General features: G+C 38.1%; 1 protein-coding gene across 1 annotated transcript; it reads left to right on the top strand.

Annotated features, from left to right (window-relative positions):
* LYPLAL1 (lysophospholipase like 1) lies at positions 1-26,707 on the top strand. Its single transcript, XM_009096393.4, has 5 exons — positions 1-238; positions 4,439-4,538; positions 15,327-15,496; positions 25,729-25,844; positions 26,449-26,707. The coding sequence occupies exons 1-5, from the start codon at positions 154-156 to the stop codon at positions 26,665-26,667; spliced, it is 690 nt and encodes a 229-aa protein (XP_009094641.2). The 5' UTR covers positions 1-153; the 3' UTR covers positions 26,668-26,707.

Below are 26,707 nucleotides of genomic sequence, written 5' to 3'. Positions count from 1 at the left end.
CCCAGCGCAGCGCCTGGAGTGACAAACTTCCTAGCCCGGTGCCAGGAGAGCCCGGGGTCCCTCAGCAGAGGAGCGGGGGGCGGAGACAGGGCGACGGCAGGCCCGGAACTGGCAGGGCTGCTCCGGAGGAGGAGGAGGAGGAGAGCGCTGGGCATGGCGGCGCCAGCAGCGCTGCAGCGGAGCGTGGTGTCCCCCGCGGGCAGGCACACCGCCTCCCTCATCTTCCTGCACGGCTCAGGTGCCTGCATTCCCTCCCTTCTCTCCCCGCTGCCCGTGGGGACGGGGCGCTCCGGGGAGCCGGTGAAGCGGGCAGGGTCGGCCCCTCCGGTGCTGCGGGAGGGGGGCGGCGGGGCGGGCTGGCCGCGGCGGCCGCCAGGACTGGGCAAGGGCTTTGAGGTGACCCTGTCCCCGCGGCTCTGCCCTCCTCGGGCCCGCAGGGTGGAGGCGGTGGGCGGCCAAGCTGTGTGCGGGTGCCCGGCCAAGGTCCCACAGGGACGGCGCCGGCTCACACCAGACCGGCTTCCGTGAGAACACGCGCGTTCCGGGAGATCACAGAACGGGCTCAGTTGGAAGGGGCGAATCAGGATCATCACAGGCCAACTCCTGGCCCTGCACAAGACACCCCGAGCACTGTCCAAAGGCTTCTTGGACTCTGTTGGGCTGCCTAGTGCTGTCACCACTGCCCTGCAGAGCCTGTTTCAGTGCCCAGTCGCCCTCTGGGTGAAGAAACTTTTCCTGACACCCGATCTTACACTTGGTTCCTCGAGTGCTGTTACTCCCTAAATTGCCCTTCTCAGAGAGGAGCCACATTCGGAGGATGACTTTTCACAGTTAAAAAGTGTCTCTTTCTGTTTTAGAATCGGCATGAGGGTACTGTTGGCACCCTTTAAAGGCCAGTGTTCATTTACCTCATTGTTCAGAAGGGCCCTGTCCATGTCCAGACTGGCTTCACGGCCATGCTCTGCAGAGGGGAGCCACCTACATCAGTGACTGGTCTGAGAGCAGGAGGGGAGCATGTGTTTTGTTGGGTTTAATTCCTTAAAAGCTGTTTCTGATGAGCTAAATACCAACAAGGTACATGTGACATAAAAAAAAAAAAAAAAAAAAAAAAAAAAAAAGAAGAAAACCAGTAATCATAGGTCTTTACTAGATCAAGGCCTTGAGAATCGATAATCCTGAGCTGGCCATGTGCAAAAGACTTTCCCTGTCTTTTGCTTCCTTTTGCTTTTCGCTGGTGCTTCTGTTTAGTTTAACAAAGATGTGTGTCCTTACTAAATTAGCTTCATTTTTATAATCTAGTTTAATTTTGTCTTTTAAAAATTCTGTGAGTAAAAGAATGAAAGTGAAAGAGTTTATGTGTTCAGCTCTCTTGTTAATGCTAATGCTTTAATGCTTGAGGAAATAATTTTCTGTAATGTTGGAGGAGTAAGGGAAGATTATGGTTAGAGGTTGATTCCACATGTGGTTAAAGTACTCTACAATTTTATTTTTTTAATATACATTATTTTGTTCATAATGTTTGTATTGAGGTGGTTTTATTTGGTTTCCAGCAGTTCCAGAATAGAATTCAAAACAGAAGTCGCCACAGTGCTGTTGCTGTGGGCTGGCCTGTAAACCTGAGTTGTAAACCTTTGTACAGCGCTTGGGATGGAAAGTGGTGGTCAAATGAATGGCATGAATCCATTTTGTACATAATGCTTGCTCTAGACAAACTGTAACAAGTGCAGAATGCAAATGCAAAATGGTATAGAAAAGTATTAGAACAACCCTGGTACTATACATCAGAGTTAGGTGGAGGTTCCATTTGTAACTTGGCAGGGAAGGCAACTGGACATAGCAAGTATGTAATAGATTTTTAGTCTGAGGATTACAACTTTGCAAGTTGTAACAAGCACACAATCATAGGCTGGAAAAGACCTTTTAGAACATCGAGTCCAACCATTAACCCAACACTGCCAAGTCCACCACTAAACCATGTCCTTAAGTGCCACATCTACACATCTTTTAAATACCTCCAGGGATGGTGACTCAGTGACCTTCCTGGGCAGCCTGTTCCAGTGCTTGAAAGCCCTTTTGGTGAATAAGTTTTTCCTAATGTCCAGCCTACATGTTACATGTTAAATTTAAACTTTGCATAGAAAGAAAACTTGGAAATACAGCCTATATTTGAAAGGAAAGAAAATCATGTTTTACTTAAGAAGGGAGAAGAAGATAATATAGCTGCCATCAGTTTTTTTTAACTTTGTAAACTGACTCAAAGCAGAATCACCCATCATTTGCTATTTTTTTGGTAGTGTTCAGAACATATAATGCTGAAGTTTCAAAAGAGCCTGAAAGACTACCATTTCAGGAGGTTTGTTGGCTTTTATTTGATGTCAGTCTCCTCTTCTCCTCCCTCTCTTCCAAGTTCTGTTCCTAGCAAATCAAAATACATTGTCTGAGCATACAAGTGCTCACATTTGAGTAGCATTTGGACCATGACAGTTCTTGACACAGAAGGTCATAGTTAAATTTTCTCTTACTGAGTTTTCTTTTTTTTCATGGACAAATTGTCTTCAATAACAGTAAATGTTTCTGAAGATCTTAGTGAAGTTTAAGAGGTGGGAATAAATAATTGAATAATGATTCATCCTACATCATTAAGGAATTTGTAAAGACCTAAGTCCCAATTGTGTAAACATTTAGATAGTTGGTTGACTGCCCTGAGGTTCATTTTGTGCAAGTATCTGCAAGGCCTAGACCTTGGCTTTCTAACTGAAAAAAAAAAAAACCAAAACCAAACCAAAACAAAAGCAGTGTATAGGAAAAAAGTTTTAGTTCAAGCCCCCCTAAGATACATTGTTTATAAATGAGGTGACAAGAGTTTTGAGGAAACTGTTGTGTGTCAGGAGTGTCTGAGAAGAATCAGAGGTGCTTTTGGACTTCAGATCACAGTACTTGCATAGGCCAAGTGCTTGCGGGAGTGTGTTCTGAAGTATCTAGTTAAGGAAGTAAGTTTGATTTTACTGTTTAACTTAGCACAGGGTAAGATTTGTGTCAGTTTTGCAACCTTGTTTTTTATTTGTCATGTGGAGTATTTAGGTCAGAGAACAGTTAGTTCTAGTTATGCTAATTGTGCTTTACAGAAAGAAAATTGTTGGGTTTGAATCCTTCTTGCCTTCTATTTTAATTTTGAAGATACATTAATTATGTTTGTAAATAAAAACCATCTGAATTTTGTTAGAGTGCTTAAGAGCAGATTTTCTCCATTGGAGAATTTTAATAATTTTAACAATGGATTGGTATATTCATGTGGCGCTGTTCAGATGAGCCCATGTAATGTGCCAATAAGCCTGGCTAAGGGCAGTGGTTTTTTTTGGCTTGGCCATTTTATTGAAAAGAATGGAGTGAGTTCTAAAGTCAAACTAAATAACTTGAGCTAAAATAATAGAGAATTTTAGCATTTTGAGTTGATAATATGTGGGAACCTCAACTTCAAGCAAGACTGAAGTCCTGTGGCATGAGTGGCAGTAGTGAAATTCCAGTTTGCTGAGCTGCAACTCAATTTTTTAGGTTGAACATCCTTCCTACTGTAAAATATATTCCTTGGTGGACCAATTTGCTTAAGCTTGAAGTATTGTATTACACTAAGGACTTATTTGTGCCTGCCCTTGATGGGGGTGGCAGTGAAATTATGGCTGAACATACCAGTGGTGCAAAGACAAGCTGTAGACACTGTCTGGTGTATGCATGTATATTTATTTAAAAGGAGCAAATGCTATCTACAGAAGAATTCATCCTGTTTGTAGTACTTCAGTCTGCAGGGGTTTTGGCCATAGGCTGTGTTGGTAAGACTAGGAAAAAAACCAGATTGGGAGTGGATCTCAACTAGTTTTCAAACAGAACGGTGTGGTTTAAGTTTCTTTAAGAGTCTGCTAGATATTTTAGCTGAACCTATCTCTTCAAATTGCGTTTTCTCATAAAGCCTATGTGCAATGTTAGCATAATTAAATGTGAAGATCTTTTTTACTGGGTTCCAAAGTGGGTTAACATAAAATTCTCTAGTAAAAGTAATTAACTTTTCTAAGGAGAGCAACATTTATTTTACCTCACTTTTTACATTTTCATCAAGATTTTTGTTTATCACTAAAGAGCAAATATGGTAAACTGTAAGTAAGAGAGTAAGACACAAGTAACCTTGTGTCTGCTTGGGAGATGCTTAAGTCATTGAATGTAGTAAGGTACTGATTAAACTTATGTTGTGGCATCTCTTAAGTAGTCTTTTTCTAGGAAGTTTTGAATCCCTTGGAAAGGGGACTGAAGTTGTTCTAGAAAGTCCTGTTTTAGTATTTTAATGTATTCATAATTTGAAATTAAGTCAATCTGAAGTATATTTGACATTGTATAATTTTCTTGCTAAATGCACAGAATAATTCTTGCACTCTTCTGTGTGATACAGGTGATACTGGCCAAGGAGCAAGAACATGGATAAAACAAATTTTGAATCAAGACATGGCATTCCAACATATAAAAGTAATTTACCCAACGGCTCCTGCCAGGTACCATTTATTGGATTGTAACTGTAGGATTAAGTTTGTCTGTTCCAGTGCTATAAAATAGAGTTCTGGATATTAGTACAAATTGTCTTAACAATTCTTTCTTCTGTCTCATGTATATGCTTTTTGACAAAACCGAAACTCAACCATGCATTGTTGTTCAGGAACTGTGATTTTAAGTGGTTAAGACTCTAAATGATTCCCAGAAGTCACAGCCTCTATTTGAAATTTGGGTATTGTCCTCATAGTAGCTTTTCATTTCCTTCATATAAGTAGAAGATGATCCTGCAATGTGTTTTGTAGTGGCATTAGAGAGTCATGATCCAGATCGCAATCCTACCCATAATAGCTCCCACATATTAACTATTAAAATATTATTTTGTATTTAATGCCAGGCTTCAGTACTGAAGGTGGTCAGTCTTTTTGGCAGGTAGGATGTCAAAGATCCTCAGATCCTGGAGAAAAGACTGGGAATTCGAAAATGCACATTACATCTTGTTTGAATCCTAGCCCAACTATTCCAAAGAGATTTGAGTTCAGCATTTGCTGTGAGCTCAAGTCTTGTTATTAAATGACAATGTGTATTCAGTAGTATATGGATATATAGATAAAAAATTTTTCCTGCAGGAATTTGAAAATTTGTGCAGTCAAACGTAGAGAGTAAAAGCTGGACACATACCCCCCTAGCTATCCAAAGGTAATATTAAATATGGAATATATAATTAATTACATATATTGTGTATGTAACATATATTAAATATATAATACTAAACTTCAAAAGTGTTTAATTTTTCTTAATGCAATTTTTTTTAATGTATCCGTGGCTCTAAATTAGGAAAACGTTTCCTTGAAAGGTAATGGGATTGAATTTCTTTCTGAATTTTTGCATAAGTGTGGATGAATGCTGAATGGAAAAGGAAATTGTGACATAGACTTTTGAGGTACAGAGGTTTCAAAGTCAGGAAAAAATTCTTGGAGGGTATAAACAAGTGAAAAAAAAACCCTTTTCCTTGACCATGTATTTTTTATGGTCTACTTGGGCAGGAAAAGCAACTGAGAGATTGTGGTGAATGTACTTGCTGTTTTACAGAAAAATCAAGCCTGTGAGTGGAAGCTTTTGAAGCACTGTGTTCTGGGTTAGCAGGGAGTCAATCCCATTTTCTGTAAAGGATGTACTTGTTACTTCACTGATGACAGGCTGAAGTGATGCTGGAGTTATCAGCGGCACATCACACACGCTGAGTGGCTCCACTGCTTCCCTCCCAGCACAGCAGATACTGGGGAAATACAGGAGGAGCTGCTCCCCTGGAGAATGATTTTTTTTCCCTTCTGTTATATGCAGCCAGAGTGCCTCAGACCGCATCTGCTGGGCCAGTGCTTGACTTTTCCATCCCTCTGCACTTCTGAGGTCCAGTCCTTTTCTTATTTGTTCTGATTTCTTTGGGTAGCTACAGATGTAAACGATGTATGAATGATTAACCAGCAACATCTCCTGACTCAAATGAAGGAATTTGTTTTGTCTTAGGACTTAGAATTTCAGTACTTTGCTAAACAGATGGGAAGATACTGTTGTTATTAAAATATGTGAATAAGCAGTTTATTTCACTCTCTTTTTTTCTTTTCTAAGTTGGGGTTATTCTTGTTCTTTTCTAGAGCAGGTAGAGTAATGCATGAGCAGATTAAGTGGCTTTTAGCAAAACAGAAAAGTAGTATATTCAAAGAATATAAAACACCCACAGTTTGTCTTTAACTGGCAAAGCAGTCTTGTGTATAGCCCTCTGTTGCTGATGAACAGCCCTAGCTGACACAGTAAAATAAAACAGATGCTCCTAAGCAGCTTACCACTGTTTGCAGCAGTGCTGAAGTTGGTGATGATACATGTCATTGGTTGAAACCAAAATAACGAAGCATTTACAGACCTATTTAATATTGTTTTAGTATTCAAGAACAAACCACATTATGCTTTTTTGAAATAGTTTTGTAACAGTTGTCTTCCTTTCTTTCACAGAAAATAAAAGCAAGGCCTAGGACTTCCAAACTTGAATGGCTGACATTAAAGTAATTAAACTTGAGTATATATGTTGGTTTTATTTATGTGTATATTTATATGCATATATATTTTGATAAGAATTCAAAATATTTCTGGCAGCAGGGAAGGAATTCAGCATCCTTGTTAATGAGACCTATAGCTGGGTGGTTATGGACATACAGATCGACTGAGAAGATTCTGAAACCAGGTTCTTTGCCCACAGAGGCTGAGGAATGTGCTGGCTGAAAGTCAGGCTACTGAGAGAGAGCCTCTGTGGGTCTCTAACCTGCCACTGCACTGTCAGTGCAAAACTTGCCTGCAGGTTCTCGTGCTGATGATGAAATCAAAGAAAAGCTTGAAGCTTGGCAACACCATCCTAAAATTGGCTGATGTGCTCTTCTGGCAAAATAATGTTAATATGGCTGTACTTCATACTCTGAGCTCCTGTCTTTTCTGGAATAACTTTGCACATGCACAGTGAATGTTCTCATTCACAGTCAAGGCAGCCATGCCACTAGAAGCAGGTTTGATGGTACAAGGGCAAAGCTGGAGGCTTTGGCAGGTTAAACTGCACGTCAGGAATACCTCCTGATGGAAATTAATATATCCATAGATATACATTCTTCACGTCTGTTCAACAGAGTTTTGAAAAGCAGTGAAATTCACATTTTTCAATACAACGTTGAATTTTTTTTTTTTTTTTTTTGTGAAGGATGGATTTGGGTTATACTTATGTTTTGTTTAGATTTTATCCCAGGTGCTGAAACATGCATATTTTTAATTTTTATAGAATCAGAGGTTTAGACATGTTTTGATTCAAGAGTCAATGTATTTGAAAATTATTTTGGAAAACCAGTCCAGCATATAATCAGGAAGAATTCTGAAATATGTTCTTTGGCTTCACTAGCATTGATTTTGACAAACAATAAAGATTATGGATAAAAGCACTGGAATGTTACTGAACTACATTTTATAAAACTGTTTTTTACTCTTCTCTATAGGTCTCTGTAAAAAGTCACACTTCTTTTTTTAAAAGTGATTTACTTTAATAATTTTTAGTGAAATTCAGAGTTTGTGCAGAGAATGATCATCTGATGTCCCCTGAACAGGTAGTGTTTATAGCATTTTGTCTCACTTATTCCCCATCACATTGGAAAGTGCATTGAGACTCATATTTGCTTGTTTCTTGAGCAAAAATAACAGAACGTGGATAGTGAAATTTACAGTTATAAAAGACAAATTTGCAAAAATACTAAGTAAATTGCATATGGCAAAAAGCATGCTTCAATAAAAATGGAAAAAAATATGTGGATTCGAAGACTTGATGTGATGTATGAGAGTTCTGACACCTGAATTTGTATTAAGTTTGGAAATAAGGTGCATTTACCTGGGGTATAAAAATTTTGCTTTACAAATTAAAAGTTTTACACGTTGCTTGGAGGTTTAGGGGTTTTTTTTCTGTAATGCACTGGGATACTTAAAAATTAGTAGAGAACAGTTTTAACTGTGTCTAGCTTTCTGTCAAGATTAGTGCTTCTGCACACAGATTAAACTTTTAAACAACAGAATTCTATTTTCTTTCCATTGTAATGCTAATATACATCTTTAAAAAAAAAAAATCAAGCTCAAATTGGAGCCCCAGTAGCTGATGCAATCCCTAAAGCCACGTCTACACTAATAGTTTTAAAGGAAAGGGTTTCTTTTTTCCCTTTTTATTTGGGTCAGGATGCCTACAACTTTAAATACTGTTTCAGCTGCTGCAATTGTGACTTAAACATTAGGTTTCTATTGAGTTTCTAAATCAGAACTGAATACCACCCAATTTAAACGTTTTTTTTTTTTAATAGAAAGTGATAGTTTAAATTGGCATTGCAGGAGCTAACGTGGTAAATCTAAAACCATTTAGGCTCTGCTTGTTTTAATACATATACCTTGCCTTCTATAATTCCCTGAAAAAATCTAGGCCAAAGATTCTTTGTGTTGTCTTACATTCCATTCTGACAGTCCTTGTCTTTTGCAAGTCAGAAAATCAACTATAAATACTACTTTGGCTATTTTATGGATCTTTTTGACATTTGCTCAACAAACCTTTCTGTGGGATGTAAGTCTCTGTGCAGAACTTGTTGTCTGGGGTGCGGGGGCCCCAGTTTATTCTAATTTCCATTATCATTATGTAGCTAAAAGGCTAAAGGACTAAACGGCCCACTACTCCATCTTTTCTCCTAAAATTCACATCTTTGCTCAGCTTATGGGTGGAAATGAGCTTCATCTCACCATAGTCCCCATCTGGCTCTATCACAAAACCACCAGACAGTTTGGCACCACGCAGCTCCTCTGGCAGCCTCTGCCTGTGAGAGGCCTTGGATTGGAAAAGCAGCAGGGGTACTTTAGCTCGGACTTGAGATGGATTGGAGGGGAGCATGCACAGTGCCTATCATACTGTTTTTGGCTCAAGCAAATGTTATTAATCCTTGACTTTTGTAAGCCCTAACCTCATTCATAAATGTAACACAAAGGAGTCTTTTTTAAAGGTGGGAGTTAGAGGGAGAAATGGGAAAGGTTTGGTATCATGGTTCTTTCATCTCCTTTAAGTAGAAATTCAATATGTTCTGCATAATAATGCTTGAAGTATGCTTGGATGAACTTTGTCTTCTCCTTTTATTTCTACTCTGGAATTAGGTGAGGAAAATTGCATATATCTAATGCTCACATCAGATGCTAAATAGCACATGGGATGCACTAAACACTTGTCAGAGATAACTGTTGTCATGCTTGGGGAAAACATGATGGAAATAATCTTGGATTTCTAATACCTTTTACTGCATTGTGCTCTTAGGCATCCTTCATCTTGTTTTTCTTCTCTCAACTCTTTTCCAGTACAGAAGAATTGGAGACAGTCGTTTTTATATCACCCTTCCTGCAAGCAGTTGTGGATTCTAAGTTATCTGCCATTCTGTGCTCTTGCTTTACAGTCTTTTCAAAGGTTTCTGTGCTTAGCAAGTGTCATTCATCCATCCTCAGTGTTGTTTGCCACCAGCTTGTGAAAAATGCCACTTTGAATCCCAGAGTGCCTTTCAGACCCCATAATGGAGAACTGATGCAGATTGGACCCTGGTTTGCCTCTTGCCACTTTCTTTCAGTGAATTTGTAAGGCAGCCACTATTGGTTGCTGAGGAACTGGCAATGTGTATTAAAGGTCTTTTATGGTCTTTTCCACCATAAAATTATTGCTGTTCTCTGATTAGTACCAATCCCCAAAATTTACACCACTCTCTCCAAAAAAAAATCCCCCAAACAACAAAACTGACCCAGCAAAACCACAAAAACAAAGAAACAGAAACACTTAATTTCTCCCACTGACTTTTATGCCAGACTCTTTTGCAGCTCCCTTTGTCTTGAATGATTAAGATTTGTCTCAAGTAACAAAAGCTGTCAGCATAGCATTTCTTCAGGTAACTGTTCTGTACGGGCTCTGTCAGCTCTCCTTTCAGACAATGTGCATCCAGAACAACTCTATCAAAAGCATTTGCATGTGGTTGAGTGAACAGGCACAGCCTTTTCTGGAGAACAGCCAAAATTGCTCCTCATGGAGATGACTCTTGCCTTCCTTTTGGTAATTTTTTTTTTTTTTTAAGTATAGTTCTAAGTTAAATCTGCTTGAATTTTGGCCACATCATATGCTCTGTTACCATACCACAAAGCATCATTTTTAAGATATGCTGACCCTCAGTTTTAACACAAGATGTGCCTTGGACTAGAGTTTCTGATTTATACTTCTTATTTGACTAGCTGGATTCTCTGCTTTCCTCCCCATTTCTTTTAAAATTTGCTTTTTACTTCAAGCAGACAGTGGGAATTAAAAAGCATATTTTGCACATAAATATTCTATTGAAGTGTAGTACTAAAATTCAGCAGTGACATTATGCTATAAGAGAATTTGGGATTAGGGAGTAATATGCTTTCATTGTAAAAACCTGCCATCAGCTTTAGGAGAGTCAAGACTTGCTTCTAGAACCACTCAATATTTTGGATTGGAAGCGACCTTTCAAGGTCATCTGGTTTAACCCCCCCAACAATGAGCAGGGACATTTTCAACTAGATTGTGTTGTTCGAAATCCCATCCAGCCTGTCCTAAAAAGTTTCCAGGGGTGGGGCATCTGCCACCTATATTTAAACTTTTTTGGTGTTTCAGCATACTTCTTGTACAAACCAGTCTTCCTTATATCTTGTCTTAATCCAACCAATTTAAATTGAAGTCATTCCCCTTTTTCCTATTGCAGCAGGTCCTACTAAAAAGTGTGCTCCCATCTTTCTTATAGGTCCCTTTAAGTACTGGAAGGCTTCAGTAAGGTCTCCCTGGAACTTTATCTCCTTCAGGCTGAACAAACCCAACTCTCTCAGCCTTTCTTTGTGGGAGTGGTGATCTCATAATTTTTGTGGCCCTCCTCTGGACCTGCTCCAACAGGTCCATGTCTTTCCTGTACTAAGGATTCCAGGACTGGATGTAGTAATCCAGCTGGAGTCTCAGCAGAGCAATGTGGAACTACTGAGGGGTGCACAGTGTTCTGAAAGACAACATTACAATTTGAGAGGCCCTACCTCCTAACTGAGAGGAGATAGGTTAGGGAAGCAGGAAAAATTGAGGATTTCAGTAATTCTTTATCTTTCTTTGTCTTTATTTCAATCTTGAATCCCAACTTCACTATAAATTTCCAGTTCTGTCTGAGATTTCGGGAAGTTCTGTCTGGAAGCCTGGAAGCCAGCACCAGAGGTCTGGGTTTATGTGTCTGCTAATGCAGAGTGATCATAGTGCTGAGCATGAAGGCAGTGATACAATCGTGCATCAGGAGAAAGAGTTGGGGGAAGAATACTTGCCATTTATCAATGTGCTGTCTCATTTAAAACAGCTAGAAGTGCTGGCTTGTCTTCTAACTTAAAATGTTGGATAGGGACAGTGATTTATTGGGTAATGAACGAAACCACCTGTCGTTTTATGTGAAATCACTATGCTAATGGCATCATTTTGGAGATGGAATTTGCCGTGGTTTGAGATCTGAATTTGAACCTTGTGTAGCATCATTGGGTTGCTCTCCACTTCTGTTAAGATAATTTCAGGCTATTTGGCACAATTCTAAACATGAGTAAGAAGGTCTAGAGGATATATTCGTGCTTTGGAAAGGTGGAGATAGATGGTGTTGCTCCTATCTACTTTTCATCATGTTTTCTTCATTAAGATGGTGTTGCTCCTACCTACTTTTCATCATTACTACAGAACTCAGGTTAGCAGAAGCTAATCTATCTTGAGTTTGTAAAATCTGCAATGATATGTATTGCTTGGAAGCTTTGCAGTGAAATCAACAGTGAAAATTACTTTTGTCTGAGATGGAAAGGATGGTAAGTACCTACAAAGATATTACAGCATATATTTTCCTTTTAAGACATTGAAGTGTTGTGTAGGATCTTTTTGAGACTTCACTCTCATGCAAGGTGTATTAATCTACAATGACACCCTTACAAATAGGAGCTATAAAGTTATTAGAAAATATGATTTAGAGTGATTTGGGGGTGTTGGGAAGCAATTTAAAGATTCTAATCCTCCTTATACCTGCTGTTTCTTAAACAGTGTTTGATACTAGCCATGTCTCCTTTGCTGTCCATTCTCCTAACTTTTAAATGTTAAGAAAGAAATTCATACAAATTGAACTTTCTTTCAAGTGTCTCTTAAAAATGGATACACGTTTGGAAGCTTGATCTACACAGAGAGAGGATTCTTGATTCTTATTTTCTTGTATGGATTTGAATCTTTTATTTTATTATCAAGAACAAGCAAAACATACTCACACACACCCCTTAAAACCAAATAAGAAAAAAAGTCCACACAGCTTGGAGGACTCTATATTTTTGTTTCTACTTTCAACAGCACACAGTTTTAGGGACACCAAGCTTTATTTCTAGTATAATTTTTAAAAGGGAATAAAGAAAGTGAGGCACAGGTGGACTGATGGTATGAGTTTTAATTAAACTTAAGAGAGCAAAAAAATTCCAAAGTTGAAGCTGATTATTTGGTCTGACATTGTCCTTAACTGACCATGTTGATCTTGTTGGATGAAGTTTCCACTGCACTCTGTATTTTTTTTTTGCTTTTGCATATTTCAGTCCAGCTTCTCATGTCACTGTAACATAGGGATTTTTATTTTTTTTTGTGGTTTAATTGTATGAAAAAATTTGGTGCTGTATTCTTCTTGGAGCTGTATGGATGGTTCTGTTCCAAACATATTTGTTTACCATGGTAATGTCTGAGTTGTAGTGTGCCAGCTAATAAAGGGATTATTTAAAGAAAAAAGGTGAATGACTAAAACAGATGTGCCAGTTGGGTGAACCATTAAAAGAATCTTACTTCTCAGCTTTATGTAAAGGTTATTTTTAATGCATTTCTGAGAAATCAAGAGTGCTTGCAAGGATGTTTTTGGGGTAGCTGAAAGCCACTTTTCTGTTTGCTAGGAGGTCTTTTCCTGTGGTCTTGAAAGATGTTGGTCTTTCATCTGTCTTAGGAAGAATTAGCAAAGACAGCAGGTAGAAGTCCTGAGTTTCAACATCTGATCAAGTATTATAATCTCATGATGTTTTAAATGTCATGAGCTCGTCATTTATTTGTGGGGAAACATGTTTTAATATTTATGGAATGTAAAAGTAAATTGCTGTAATACAGTATATGTATGTATCTGTGTTCCCTATAAATCCTGGAGGGTAACCTGCTGTAATAATAAATCTAGGTCAACCTGCTGTAGTAATACTAAAACCTTTCACATCTTTTCTTACACAAAGATTAGGTACTCTGACTTTACTAGAAAATGAAGCACTCTGATTGCTAAGCATTTTAACCAGGATTGATGTAAAAGTGTTTGAGAGAAGCTAAAATAATGGATTAAATGCTGTTTACTGAGGCATTTCATCTATTGTATGTCACATTGTCCAAGTGACTTCCAGAAACTCCCTTGATTCTGCTCTTGATAGATTTGACTGGAATGTCTGCTCTTAGAAACTGACTTTTGTGAATTAGATATTTGTAATCTTATTTCCTAGGTATTGGTCAATTCATTTCTGGAGACAGAATTCTGAAGAAAAGACAATCAAGAAAGCAAATAATTTTAATACTATTTTTTAAACACAGCTTTAAGTTGCTGTGTGTACAAGATTTTTCCACTGAATTTCCTTTAATTTTGGAGTTAGCTTTTTAATAGACAAGTAAGGGCTACCTTGAGAACAAATAGCTCAATTTTTAAAATTCAGGTGGTTGAGTATACAGTTTGTTTTGAAGTAAAGAAATGAGGGATTACTTAAGACACTTGACCCCCTACTGTGTGGCACTTTCAATAGCAGTACATTTTAGGTACACTGAAGCTCTGCTGAAAAAGATGAACCTGTGTTCATCTTTTCAAGTGTTTCTGTTTGTACCTATCTTTTGCTGTTTGTTGCCTCTTTCAGTATATTTTTCTTACCAATTTTTAAGTCATGGGCTTTTTTTTTTTGTGTTCATGACAACAGGCAGAAGAAAACCTATGTTCTCTCATTTTTTACTTTTATGACTGAATAGTCCAAATAGTATTATCTTCAACACTCATCCTAGTGGCAGTACTGGTTTAGAAATAGCTGTTTGCATATGTGAGGCCTCTCTGGTGTTAATAAAGGCAGAATTTGTTCTTTCATTAATAATAACTGAATTAGTGGCTTTCTCATTGTAGGTTAGTTGTGCCTTTGTTTAATCCTAGTATTGAAAAAATCCCAGAGACAGCACAGAAGTCAACTTTAGCATTTTCAGTGTGTTCCCATCCAGAAATGTATCAAAAGCTGTCTGTTTTGTGGATGGTGATTGTAATCTGATCTAACCTTAAGTAAAAGTGAAGAATTTGCCTTGGTTGAGCATAGCAAATAAGGGTTTCAAGGGGCTTTGTTTGAGGTGATCGATCTCATAGCAGTATGTTTTTTAATATATTGTAGAGCCATTGCAAGGCAATTAGATCACCTTTCTTGGGATTTCAGGGCTCAATTAATCATCTTTATTTAAAACCAAAGAAAAGGCTTCTTTGAATTGAAGGTTTCTTGATTATCTAGGATTTGGGCAGCATGTTGTAGCACTTAAAATAACATTCTGACAACACAGCATTATGGTGAGGAGTATCATAACTCTTGTTTGTGCACCAGTCCAGTAAGCACATGGCATTTCTTTCAGTTATGTTTGTGAGATACCTGCCCCATTAAGATGAGGATGGCTATATTTATTTGACAGAAAGAAAAATTGGCAGGTTTTTTTAATACCTAGAGGTTCATAATACCCATCCCCTGTCAGCTTTGTCAAGCATTAGGCAATTGAATTTTATAAAGTTAGCTCCTTTAAAGCTGTCTTGTTTAGAAGTTACTTCAGTTTGTCATATTCCAGCATGGATTTCAACCCTAACTTTGTTTAAGATTAAGAACTTTTTGACAGGTTTAAGGTTTAAAATGTTTAGCTGACCTAACTGACCTTAACCTTGAACTGGCTGAAAATCGCATTTTACATAGCTTCCAAGTGTTGGCTTCATTCTACCATGAGTTCAATGCAAGGAAATGCAAGAGACTGGATGTAAATGGAGTTGGACCTCAGAGGTTTATTCTGTCCTTTGCTGGAGATACACTGATTTTTTTTTTTTTATTTAATGCATATGATCAAGTCATTTGATCCTGTGCTTGGTTAATCTTTGTTTTCTTTTGTTCCACCACTCTAGGCCATATACACCTATGAAAGGAGCCTTTTCCAATGTGTGGTTTGACAGGTATAAGATCTGTAATGACTGTCCTGAACACATTGAAAGCATTGATTCCATGTGCCGGGGCCTTACAGACCTGATCAACGATGAGGTTAAGAATGGCATTGCCAAGAGCAGGATACTCATAGGTAAGAGATTTGTTTATAATGTCTGTATTCTAATGGTTTTTTTAATGGTTAAGAGATTATCTTCTTTGAATATGCTCTATCCTGAAGGGTCATGAGCATGGCTTGAAACTGCTGAACAGCCTCTTTAGTAGCCTATCCTCAGCAATATTGAATCCTTATTTAAACCCGTATCAGGTGGAGAATGTGGCTAACTATAAGCAGTATCCTTAAAATGTAAAACTGTTTTTATTTTCAATTGTCATTTGTAATCATTATTTAAAATAGAATGGGCAGTGATTTACTTTGAGTAGTACATAGTTTTACTATTTGCTTTAAGCCCTTTTCAAGGATGGAAAAGTACACTTTCCAAAAATGACGTGCATTTTGGAGAATGGAGATGTAGCATATAAATAATCATGAACTTTTCCTTACTCCTCTAATCATTTTGGGTTAAATTAATTCATGCAGGAAAAATGTGCATGTTACATAGAACTAAAGGTTGACACTTGATAACAAATGAAGTATTAGCTGTAATAGTTCATATGTGTCTATCTTTATTTCTCTTTCCACAAATTTCCAGTAACTTTCACAGTACTTCAGTGAAATAGAGGGTGAGATATTGAGGCACAGGAGTTGAGGGTGATGAAATAGCCTGTGTCAGAGGTGAAATGAGTATTCACAAGTCCATGGCTCCTTGTCCCAGCTGGAGATCACAAACTATTTTGGGTTGGGAAAAAAACTCCTTAAGTGGGATCTTATAAATGTATGTCCAGCTAAGTCATGCCATCAAGATCTTGTGTGGCCAAGCCACTACCATTCAGCCTGTTGTGTTTTCCTGGTCTAGCCCCATGTTGCTCTGTGAAGGCCTGTGTTTCCTTTCCCTTTCTGGCTCATTGTGCTGGCTGCAGAGTGCCTTGTTTTGGATGGCTGTCAACAGAGTCCCTTTGATCTGTCTTTCCTGTGTTGTTATACCTGCTGGCTTGGGAGCAGCTGGAGAAGTGCAGGTGCTTTGCTGTTGAGTGAGCTGAGAGATGCTCTGTGTACAGATCCAGTGTGCTACTAGGCTGTTTTCCTTTCCTCTCTAGCCTTCAAAATTAGTAATAGCCAGACTGCAAAGTATGAAGGTTGTTTTCCAAGTCATAAGCAGAGTAAGGAAGCTGGCATGTACTGAGTGTTTCATCCCGTAGATTCTTTGGAAGTCCCCATCTGTGTGTGTTTGCATTCCTCACATATAAATCAGAAATAACTGTACTTGTTTTGTCACTCTTGAGAGCTCTGTTTCCCCACCTGACAGAGACTACAAGCCTACATCCTTGTGGTTCAGTCCAATGTTTATGCAGGAAGCAAAGTAAGGCAGCCCTGAGTTACTTTGTCCAAAGTACAGAAGGGGACTCATGCGGATGCATAAGGAACTTGGTAGTGGAAAGTTGTATCACTTGTGGCTGTGCAAGATTAAGTGTTCTTCCACAAGAACTTTTTGCCTTTTCTGTGCTGTTCTTGATGATTAACCAGTGTGTGATGCAGTGAAGAATGAAACTTAGAGATCCTCTCAGGTCTCTATGCATAAAGATGACATTAATCGTCCTAGGACTTTGTGCAAATAATTGCCCAACTTCTGGCATTCTTTCATAAAGGAAATCAGGACTTTTGTAAAGGTACTCTGCAGGCTTATAGTATTCAGCCTGGAGAACAGAAGGCTATGGGGAGATCATGCAGCACTTTCCAATACCTTAAGGGTCCCACATGAAAGCTGAGGAGGGACTTTTTACAAGGCCATGTAATGATAGGACAAGGTGGAATGGCTTTAGACTGAAAAAGAGTAGATTTAGAATAGATATTAAAAAGAAATTCAATTCTTTGAGGGTGGTGACACACTGGAACAGATTGCCCAGAGAAGCTGGAGATGTCCATTCCCTGGAAGTGTTGAAAGCCAGGTTGGATGGGGCCCTGAGGAACCTGGTCTAAGGGAAGGATTTCCTGCCCATGGCAGGGGATTTGAACCAAATGACCTTTAGAATTTCTTCCAACCCAAACCATTCTGGGATTTTTTGATCAAAAGAAAATATGAGGCCAAGTCAGTATGTCTGCACCGTAGTGTAATGCCCACTCAAAAAGGAGAAATGTGTGGCCTGATTTTTTTCTGAGTTTAGAAGATTGGTGTACAGGAGATAATGGAAGGTTTGGTTACTTGCTCAGAATGTCAGATAACTAAGTTCTCTCAGATCTTTTTAGATTTCTCTTGTAAAATGTCAAGAATATCCATCTGGTACAATAATACGAGGCCTAAGGTAACAGATGGTCTGCAGACAGTAGGTTTGTCACTGCTGGTACCATGGAGTTGGAGGAGGCAGCCTTTGTGAGGTAAAGGGAGAAAATAAGGCATTTATAGCAGGGAAAGCCAGGGTGAAATTTTGCTATGAATTCATAGTGCATTCAGTGCTGTTGAGTCATGTTGGAGATCCATAATGGTACATGTCTTATTATGGAAAGCAGAGACAAAATAGTTGAGAGAAGCAACTGGAGAACTTGGGAGTGTGTGAAGAACAGTGGGGGCCTTTTTGGAGAGGGTCACAGAAACCAAAGAGCAGAGCAGTCGTATGAAGGTATTTACAGGCAATGAAATGCTCCTTAAAGGGTTAAGGAGAATTGGGTTGGGTGACCATTTTGTAGTAAGTGGGAGTTTTAATGACTGGAAAGAAAACAAAATGAGTATGAGGAGCATAACAAGATTGAAGGTTATGGTTTTATATGGAATAGAAAACTAGAAATTACAGGCTGAGGGTGAGTGTCAGATATTGTTGGATGAGGGTGAGCAAGGTGTTAGGGAAGCAGGAAGGTGGGCAGCTACTGACAGCTCAGAGGTGTGGGATAAGAAGGCAAGATCTGAGAGAGCACTGTGCAAAGGTGAGGGAGTGGGAAGAGACGGGGAACAGCAGTGGGGTCTCAAACATGGAAAATGAGAAGGCCAGCACCTGATGTTCTGGGGGATAATTCCCCTTCTTGATCCATTCAGACTTTCCTCAAAGCTCAAGACAGTGGGACAGTAAGAGCATTTTCTCTGAAAGAAATTGTAGCCTGCGTTGTTTGCTTCAATACCTCTGAAATTCACAAGTGACTGCTTGCAGATCAGAACTCTAAAGCTGAGGATGGAGCCCAGGTTGTACAGTGCCACTCCTCTCTTCCTTATCAAGGAAAATGTTGGTGCAGCCTTGCTTTTAACAGCTGCTCTATGAATCTACTTCTAAAGAAATAAATTACTTAGTTTGCTGGATCTAAAGGAAGTCTTATTTTTAAAATATCCGTATTAATTTTGTGACATGGCTTATCTACCCATTCTTATCTCCTGACTGTTTCATGAGTTACTTTCCTTTTAACACAAGTCTTTTGAAGGAAGTAAACTTCTGGTTAAGCTTTATTTCCCCTGACCTTGGAGGAGGAATGAAAGGGAGACTAGCAGCAATACATAATTATTCAAAAAATAATTATATCATCCCCAGAATTTGATAATGGTACTTAGTTTTTAGCCAGACATTCTTATTGAGTTACTCTTACTGATCTTCCTGGCTAAAGCACTCCTTGTAAATAGTGCTGTAAGTAGGTTTGTATTGACTTTGGAGATAAAAGAGTGTTATAAATTTAGTCAAATTTTGACACTTGGAGCTTTGATAATATCCTTTCTTTAAAAACAGGATGTGTTTCTTCTTTATAAATGCCTGAATTCATTGCTAAATTGGCCAAACAAGCCACAGTTTAAAATGTGGGACAATAATTTCTTTTTCTGTCTAAAGCTAAGTTGGGTTTTCGTGTGGTGCTGGTTTTGTTTATTGTTTTCTTCTGCTGGTTGTTCTTTTTTTTGAGGATTTTTTTAACTGCTTCCACAGTGACAGTGCTCTGTAAAATAAGTCCACTTCAGTGGAAACTTTAAGATTTCAACAGTCTTATTCAAGAACATGTTAGAAGCTCTTAAAAGAAATGGCCCTCTCATTTTTTGAGCATTTTGTTAGGGGTTACTATAGTCAACTACACTTTGGTGAAAGGCAGTCTTTTTGTTCTTTTTTTGTTCTTAATTTAGCACTGGTTTCCTGCTTTCACAGGTCACTTTTTGTGTAGTGCAGAAGTGCTGATCCAAGTGCGTTGGTCTTTGCCACCTGTAGTCACTCGTGTAAGCAGCCAGTGAAAATAAACTTTCCATAACAGTCCTGTAGATTTGACTAAATGCCAAAAAACACATGCATGATTCCTGACCCCTTGTGCTGTAACAATAACACAAGACACACAACCACTTTTTGTTTATTGCTAGTCTTCTTACATAGCTACTGAACGGTGGAAGTAACATGAAAGCCCTGCGCTTCTTGTAAATATTTGCATTTCCTTCTCAGTGTGTGTGAGAAAGGGATGGGGGGAATATTTTGGCTTTGACACCCCAGAGAGCGGATTCCTATAAATATGTGGAGATAAAAAATTCCAACACTAAATTGTTGAAGTGTTGAACCATCTATTTCACCCACAATCTTGGCACTTTATATTTTTGTCTTCTAAGCCTTTTGCTGTCACTCATCCTGTCTTGTATCTTCTGTCTTTATTAGGAGGACAGTCTTCCATTCAGAGGTACTACTGCCTTGTTCTTACAGAGGAAATTTATGGGTTTATTTTGCTGTTTGTCTCTGCAATTGAAATGAGATTTCTCTTTCGGTTCCTCCCATTTCATGTATTTGTGGTTCATTTAAATTGTGCCTAAAATGCTGGGCTGAAAGCAGTACTGTTAGTCCATCTGCCCCATAATACCTGCAACATTTTAATAATTTTCAGAGCATCAGTGTAAATTAGCACTGAATTTATACTTTGGGGTAAATATTTGCTACTCTTGGTTTTGGGTTTGTTTTGGTTTTTTTTTGTATCTGAACTGACCATGTGTCTCTTTTGGTCCTCTGCTACTCTAGCTCACACATCAGGAAGTAAAAAGAGACATTGACAAATTAATCTTTCTGTTTCCTTCGTACATCTTTCGGTAGGAGGTACAGTGCTAATTTTAACCAAGAGTAGACCATTACTTGTTACTTTGTTTCCCAACATATGATGGTGTCAATATTAATGTATCTGAAGATTCTGAAAGATGACTCATTTCCAGTATGGTGAATGTCAGGTTTAGCAAATGATAGTGAAGATTAGGAGTAAATAAGACTCACAGAAGTAAACTAATATAATAATTCAAAAATTATTCAAAAATAATTCAATCATGATATTTTCATTGCATATAAGATAATGACTTTGGTAAGAAAATAATTATAAAGTGAATCAAGTTCTGATCTTTTCAGCCTTACTAGGAACTCTGTTGACGACATGTCCTTACTCATCTTTAAATGCCTGAATTCAGTGCAAAATTAAATGGATGGATGGGCTTTTAGAATGCTTGAGAGTTGTGCAGACATGCCACAGGGTACAAATTAACCTGTGCTTTCTTCACAGTTGTGCCAACAGAATCATAGAAAAGTGAGACTTCACAACATTTGCTATTCCATTGTCATGTGCCAGTACAGGCTCAGCTCTATTTAGGCAAATCCTTTCCATTGCTTTTCTGAATTGTAAATTCTGAATTCTTCTGCTAACAGAAGGTTCACAGCTCTGCAGAACAGCAGCTTGTTTCTGTGCATCACTCTTTACTTTAGAGAGCTAATTTCCACTTTCCTTCCTGTGATTCAGTTTAGAGTCACAAATACTGTGACCATAAAGGATAGGTTGTTCTCGTCTTTTTTCCCCATGTTGTGCAATTATGCTGACTGTAAAAATGACAGGCAAGTGTTGCAGCAGGATGCTGCTGTCCTCTCTAGAAACAACCAAGAAACACACTGGGTAAATGAAGCAAGCCATAGATTGGCAGAGTAACATCTCACTAAAAATTGTTTGAGATTTTCATGGATTTTATTTTTCTTCCAGTGCTAAAAATTACAACCCCTCAGGTACACATGTTGGGTTCCCCTCTATTACCTGTAAGAGTTGAAAATAAAATGTAAAATGTGGTTCTGGTTTTACTGCCAGTTGATATGTTAGAAACAATAGTATACTTGTTTTTACAAGAAAGTGGTAAAACTTGTACCACTTAAATATGCATGTGAAAATGTGTTTTGACTGGTGAGAAAGTTGGGGAGCAAATTAATACATGTTTCTAACAAGAGCAAGTGGCTGAGCCACTCAGGGGAAGTTGCCTTTGTTGTAAAGACTCTCAAGTTTGTTGCTCAAACTAAGTAACAACCAGAATAACAAGGCTATCAAAGGTGGAAACCATTCATTGCAGTTCTGCTGGTGTGCAGGGTTTGGGTTTGATGAAGTTTCATGAAAAGAGTAAAAGGAGAAAATCACTGCTGTGAGGAAATTCACTTGAGACAAACCAAGTGTTTGAGTACTTAACACAGGAGCAGTATTCAGGGAGTTCTCTGGAGAAGGGAGTTTGCTGTTCCACTGGCATTTGTACTCTTTGCTGATATTCATGTGAACACTGTTAAATGTATATAATACTTCCATTCATTGATGAAAATGGAAGGTCAAAACAGAAAGTCAGCTTCTTTGCAGATGATGTGTAAAACAAGGTTGTGCTGCTACCATTAGTAGAAGGTAAATCACAAAGTCCCTAGGGAGAGGGAAAGTAAACTGGAATGTAGCTTTAGGGAGAAATTCTTGATAACAAACCGATTAAAACAACTCTAAGTTGAAATACTAAAAAAGGAGAAATTGAGACTGAAAAATGCTGTGAGAATGGAATGAAAAGGAGGCAAGAGTATGTAATGTATTGCAATAATATCAGAACAGGCCAAGACAATTTCTGACTGTGCTGGTGTAGCCTTATGCAACAGAAGAGTGTTTGTCTTGTGCTGTGCTGGCAGAGGCACTCTGCGCTGGAGGATTCATTTCTTGCCACTTTGTTACCAAAGCCATACTGACAAATGGGAAGAAATACAGGAAAGATGAAGAACAATTAGTACAGAGAAACTAGCAAAGAAATATTGCTTAAAACAAACACCCCAAACTACATCCCTACACCCAAGTCCAAATCCTAATCTTGTCAAAATCTGGGATTTAGCTTCTCCTGTTCCTTTTTTTCTTCAAAATTTATGCACTAGATATAATTCATAACTATTTTTCCCCCGTGGCTGTGATTTCTAGTATGGCAAGCAGCTTTGAGCACATGTTAAAGTTTTACTGAAAAGCATGAAAAAGTGATGTTTGTTGTTTTCTAATTCCATAATCATTATAACAAATGGGCATTTTACAGTCAGGTCTATATGATGTAGGATGCACTTGGCAATGTCAAATCTGTGTGTGCTAGAGAGCTGTTTTTTCTATGAAGAAGACTGAACACCTAAAGAACTTCCTGAATTCAGGAATAGCTCATTGCAGCCACTAAAGTGATGCATGGGGGAGAAAGCAGTTTTTTGCATTCTCTTATGTATACAGGACAGGAGATACAAAATAAATCTTTGTGCTGGATAATAAAGTTAGTCTTTTCTGAGATGCAAACACAGACATTGTTAGACAACATATAAGAAACAAATAAAGCTAAAGTTTGACTCTAGGTAAATACTTGATTTCCTGAACCCCATATAATGTTCAAGTGTCATCATGGACCAGACTATCATTTCAGGCAAATACAAATGGGAAGCAAATTAATACAAATTAGGATCTTTTACAAAAATGACCTGGAGTTTTGTTTAAAAGGTTCCTAATACCATTTACAAATAAATATTTTATCACTGAAAAGTGGCAGCTGTGGTGAGGATTTCTGTTTCATTCAATCAGGAATAAATTCCATATGAGAAATTCAGTTTCTGTTCACATTGTGTTACATCATCCTATGCCTGAGATTACCTGAATTAAGTTACAGATTATAGTCCAGAAAAGAACATTTTAGTTTTAGTAAAGTATTGCATGGGAGTTTCTTGCTGATTCAGGTTCTTTAATTTGGAAGTGTGATGATTGTGTGATTTCAGCAGATCTTTCTCAGCTGTCAAGGTGAGCCACAAGCAGCTTTCTTCTTATTGCAGAGGAGTATTACCTAAAAATCAGCACTACACTGAAGAAGATTTGAGGTCATAAATGCATCCTTGAGTGAACTTTCTCTGCAACGGGAAGTGTTTTACATAATTGAGCCTTCTGTGTGTGCTCCCCTATTAGTCTACACATAAACCTCCTTTGTGAGTCAGGGAAGTTAACACAAAGAGTTAGGTGCTTTCCTGAGCTGGCATCCTGAGCATTGTTGAGCTAACCCGGTTTAACTGTTGTGAAGCATTAATCACTGTTCTCATTAAAATAGGCATGAGGGGAAAACTGAAAGTGAACATACTTCTAAATTTAAGACCTAATGGCAAACTGAATTTTTGTGCACAGTCTTTGTGTGTCTTAGAAGTAGATTGGTTTCAAGTAGAGAAGTAGATTGGTGAAGACCTTGCGGTGTTCTGCCTATCTAAGGATGAAATGTTGCTGTGGCATTTTGATTTTGTCTAACACTCCTGACACGATCTGCTTAATGATGCTGTACAGTTTATGCATTCTTCGTGCTGAGATCATCTGTATACATGTACTTTTGTGGTTTGATTACACTCTGTCATTTCATACATTTGCTTTGTGTAATATCTTTACCCACCTTTTATATTTCCTTCATCCAAAATTTGAATTCTTTGAGAAGTTCTTGACTGAGAATGTCTTTTATGTTACGTCAAGCATGCACTTATACTGAAATGGTTCTTTTAATTGAAAAAATAGTCTGCATCTATAAACGCTTACTCAAATTGTTGTTTTTGAAGCATTTAGCATATGGCATTTACTCAGAGATTGTTGTGGTATCAGGTGATAAACTTCAGGTATTCCCATGCAAATCAAATTCAAAGAGCTAGTCCTTTGCATTGCGTTTTCTTGTAGTAGTATGAGCCACATAAAAGAACCATTACCTAATATTCTTCTAAACAGAAGGTGACTGCATTGTCAAAGACTGCTGGTGAGTAATTGCAGACAGTGTGCCAGATTGTGACTAACTGGGTACAAAATTTTAAGATTAAATCATTTACAAACTAGTAATGACTTTTCAATGCAGCTTTTATTTCTGTAATCTGAAATACAGATTGGACTTCATTTGGAATGGACTTCATCTTATTTGTTGACAAAGCATTGTCTGTATTTATTTGTAAGCAAATGCAAAATGGTCTCTTGGAGTACAAGTGCTTCTTTTGGGGTTTGAGGATGACAGCATTCTTCACAATGATCAAAAGGAAATTAAATAAGTGACCAGATTGTACATAAGAAAATAAAGGAAGCTTCACTCCATTATCTGGATACAGTCAATATAATGGCCTGTGTACTGTGTCCTTGTGAAGTAATGAGGTAATCTGGATTTCTTTACTACTGAATAACCATTTGTCACATAAAAATCATCCCTGAGGAATTAGTGTAGTTGAAGAGACATATGGACCAGAGAAGGCCATTCATTCAGAGCTGTACTCCCCCTGTCAGAGCTCACGGGGAGTACATTGCATTTGTTCCCTATTTATTATATATCCCAAGGTATAACAACAAAAATATCCTCAATGCTAGTTTAATGTGAATGCTCATTGATTATGTAAAATTGAGATCTTTCATGTGTGAATTCTGCTAGCCTAGGGACGAAATAACTTGAATACAAAAAGCAGTGAGAATTACCTGTTCACAGAGTTTTACTTCATTAATGTCAGAGTATGCATGGCTACAGTATTCAGCTACCTGGGAGGGACCATACAGAAATGGCTTCTGAAGTAATGGAATGATGGCATTTTTTGTCCTCTCTCAGTAATGAATCTTCAGCACTGCTTTAGCTATCCATTATCTTAATTGCACCATGCTTTGATTTAAACCTCAAGCTATGCCACATAAGGTTCAGGTTGGATGTCAGAAGGAATTTCTTCACAGAAAGCTTGTTAAAATTTGGGGTGGGCTGTTCAGGGAGGTGCCAGAGGCACTGTCCCTGAAGGTGCTCAAGAAATGACTGAATGTGGAACTTGGTGCAATGGTCTACTTGACAAGGTGGTGTTGGTTCATAGGTTGGGCTTTCTGATCTTAGAGGTCTTTTCCAACCTAAGTGATTCTGTGATTCTAAAATCTTTGTAACCTTTATGATACTCAGGATGAGGTTTTTTGTTGTATTATGTATAAAACAAGTCTGAAGATAATAAATTGTACATTGGGTTATAAGGTCTTATAGAAAAATCTTTGTTTATTTTGTTGCATCCTAGGAGGCTTTTCAATGGGAGGTGGAATGGCAATGCATTTGGCCTTTAGGTTTCATCAGGATCTGGCTGGAGTCTTTGCCTTGTCCAGTTTTCTGAATAAAAACTCTGCTGTTTACCAGGTAAGTGTGTAGTACATATTATAGAAAACATGCTTAGCTACATGGGTAACATGGTGATTAAAATTCAATATACATGTCTATATGTCTGAGGCAGTTGATTCACATTCTAAACTTATGCCATTTCCAGGAAATAAACAATCAGAATATTAGGAAAGTGAGGCTTTAAAGCTGTCTTTAAATAATGTTTTATTGCACTTTTTTGCACAGACAGTACAATATTAAAGTGTAGAAAGAGATTAACAAATGAAATGCTTTACTAGTTGTCTTTAATTGTTAAATAGTCTGTGTAAGCATTAGTATTCTTTTAAAATGTGTGATGCATTATAATACTCACAAGCTCCATTTGCTGTCATGAGGTTTTTTCTGTTTCTCCTATTTGGAGAGGGCTATAGACCTTAAAGTAAACCCTATCATTTTTCAAGAGGTATTATATTGGAACTTGAAGGGCAGTTTTTTCCAGTATTTCCTTGTTTACTTCTATAGAGATAGTACAACATGACCCCTAAAATGTAGATCAGTAAGTGCAATAATTGTCAGCATGTAATTGTAAATATTCCTTTTAAATTTTTGGCAGTATGTCTGACAGTGTCTCCTTTCCATCTAGGCTTTGAAAAGAAATGAAAGTGCTCTTCCAGAATTATTTCAGTGCCATGGAACTGCTGATGAGCTAGTTCTCTACTCATGGGGTAAAGAGACCAACAAGATGTTAAAGTCTCTGGGAGTATCAACATCACTTCATACTTTTCCAGACCTCAATCATGAGCTGAACAGAACTGAAATAGAAAAATTAAAATCCTGGATTGTAAAGAAATTGCCTGTTTAAGCACCAAAGGCAAATGAATAAACAAAGATACAGCCTCATA

Source organism: Serinus canaria, chromosome 3, assembly GCF_022539315.1.
Source record: "Serinus canaria isolate serCan28SL12 chromosome 3, serCan2020, whole genome shotgun sequence".
NCBI lineage: Eukaryota > Metazoa > Chordata > Aves > Passeriformes > Fringillidae > Serinus > Serinus canaria.
The sequence above is the reverse complement of the archived record's forward strand: the minus strand, read 5'-3'. Positions and strand labels throughout refer to the sequence as shown.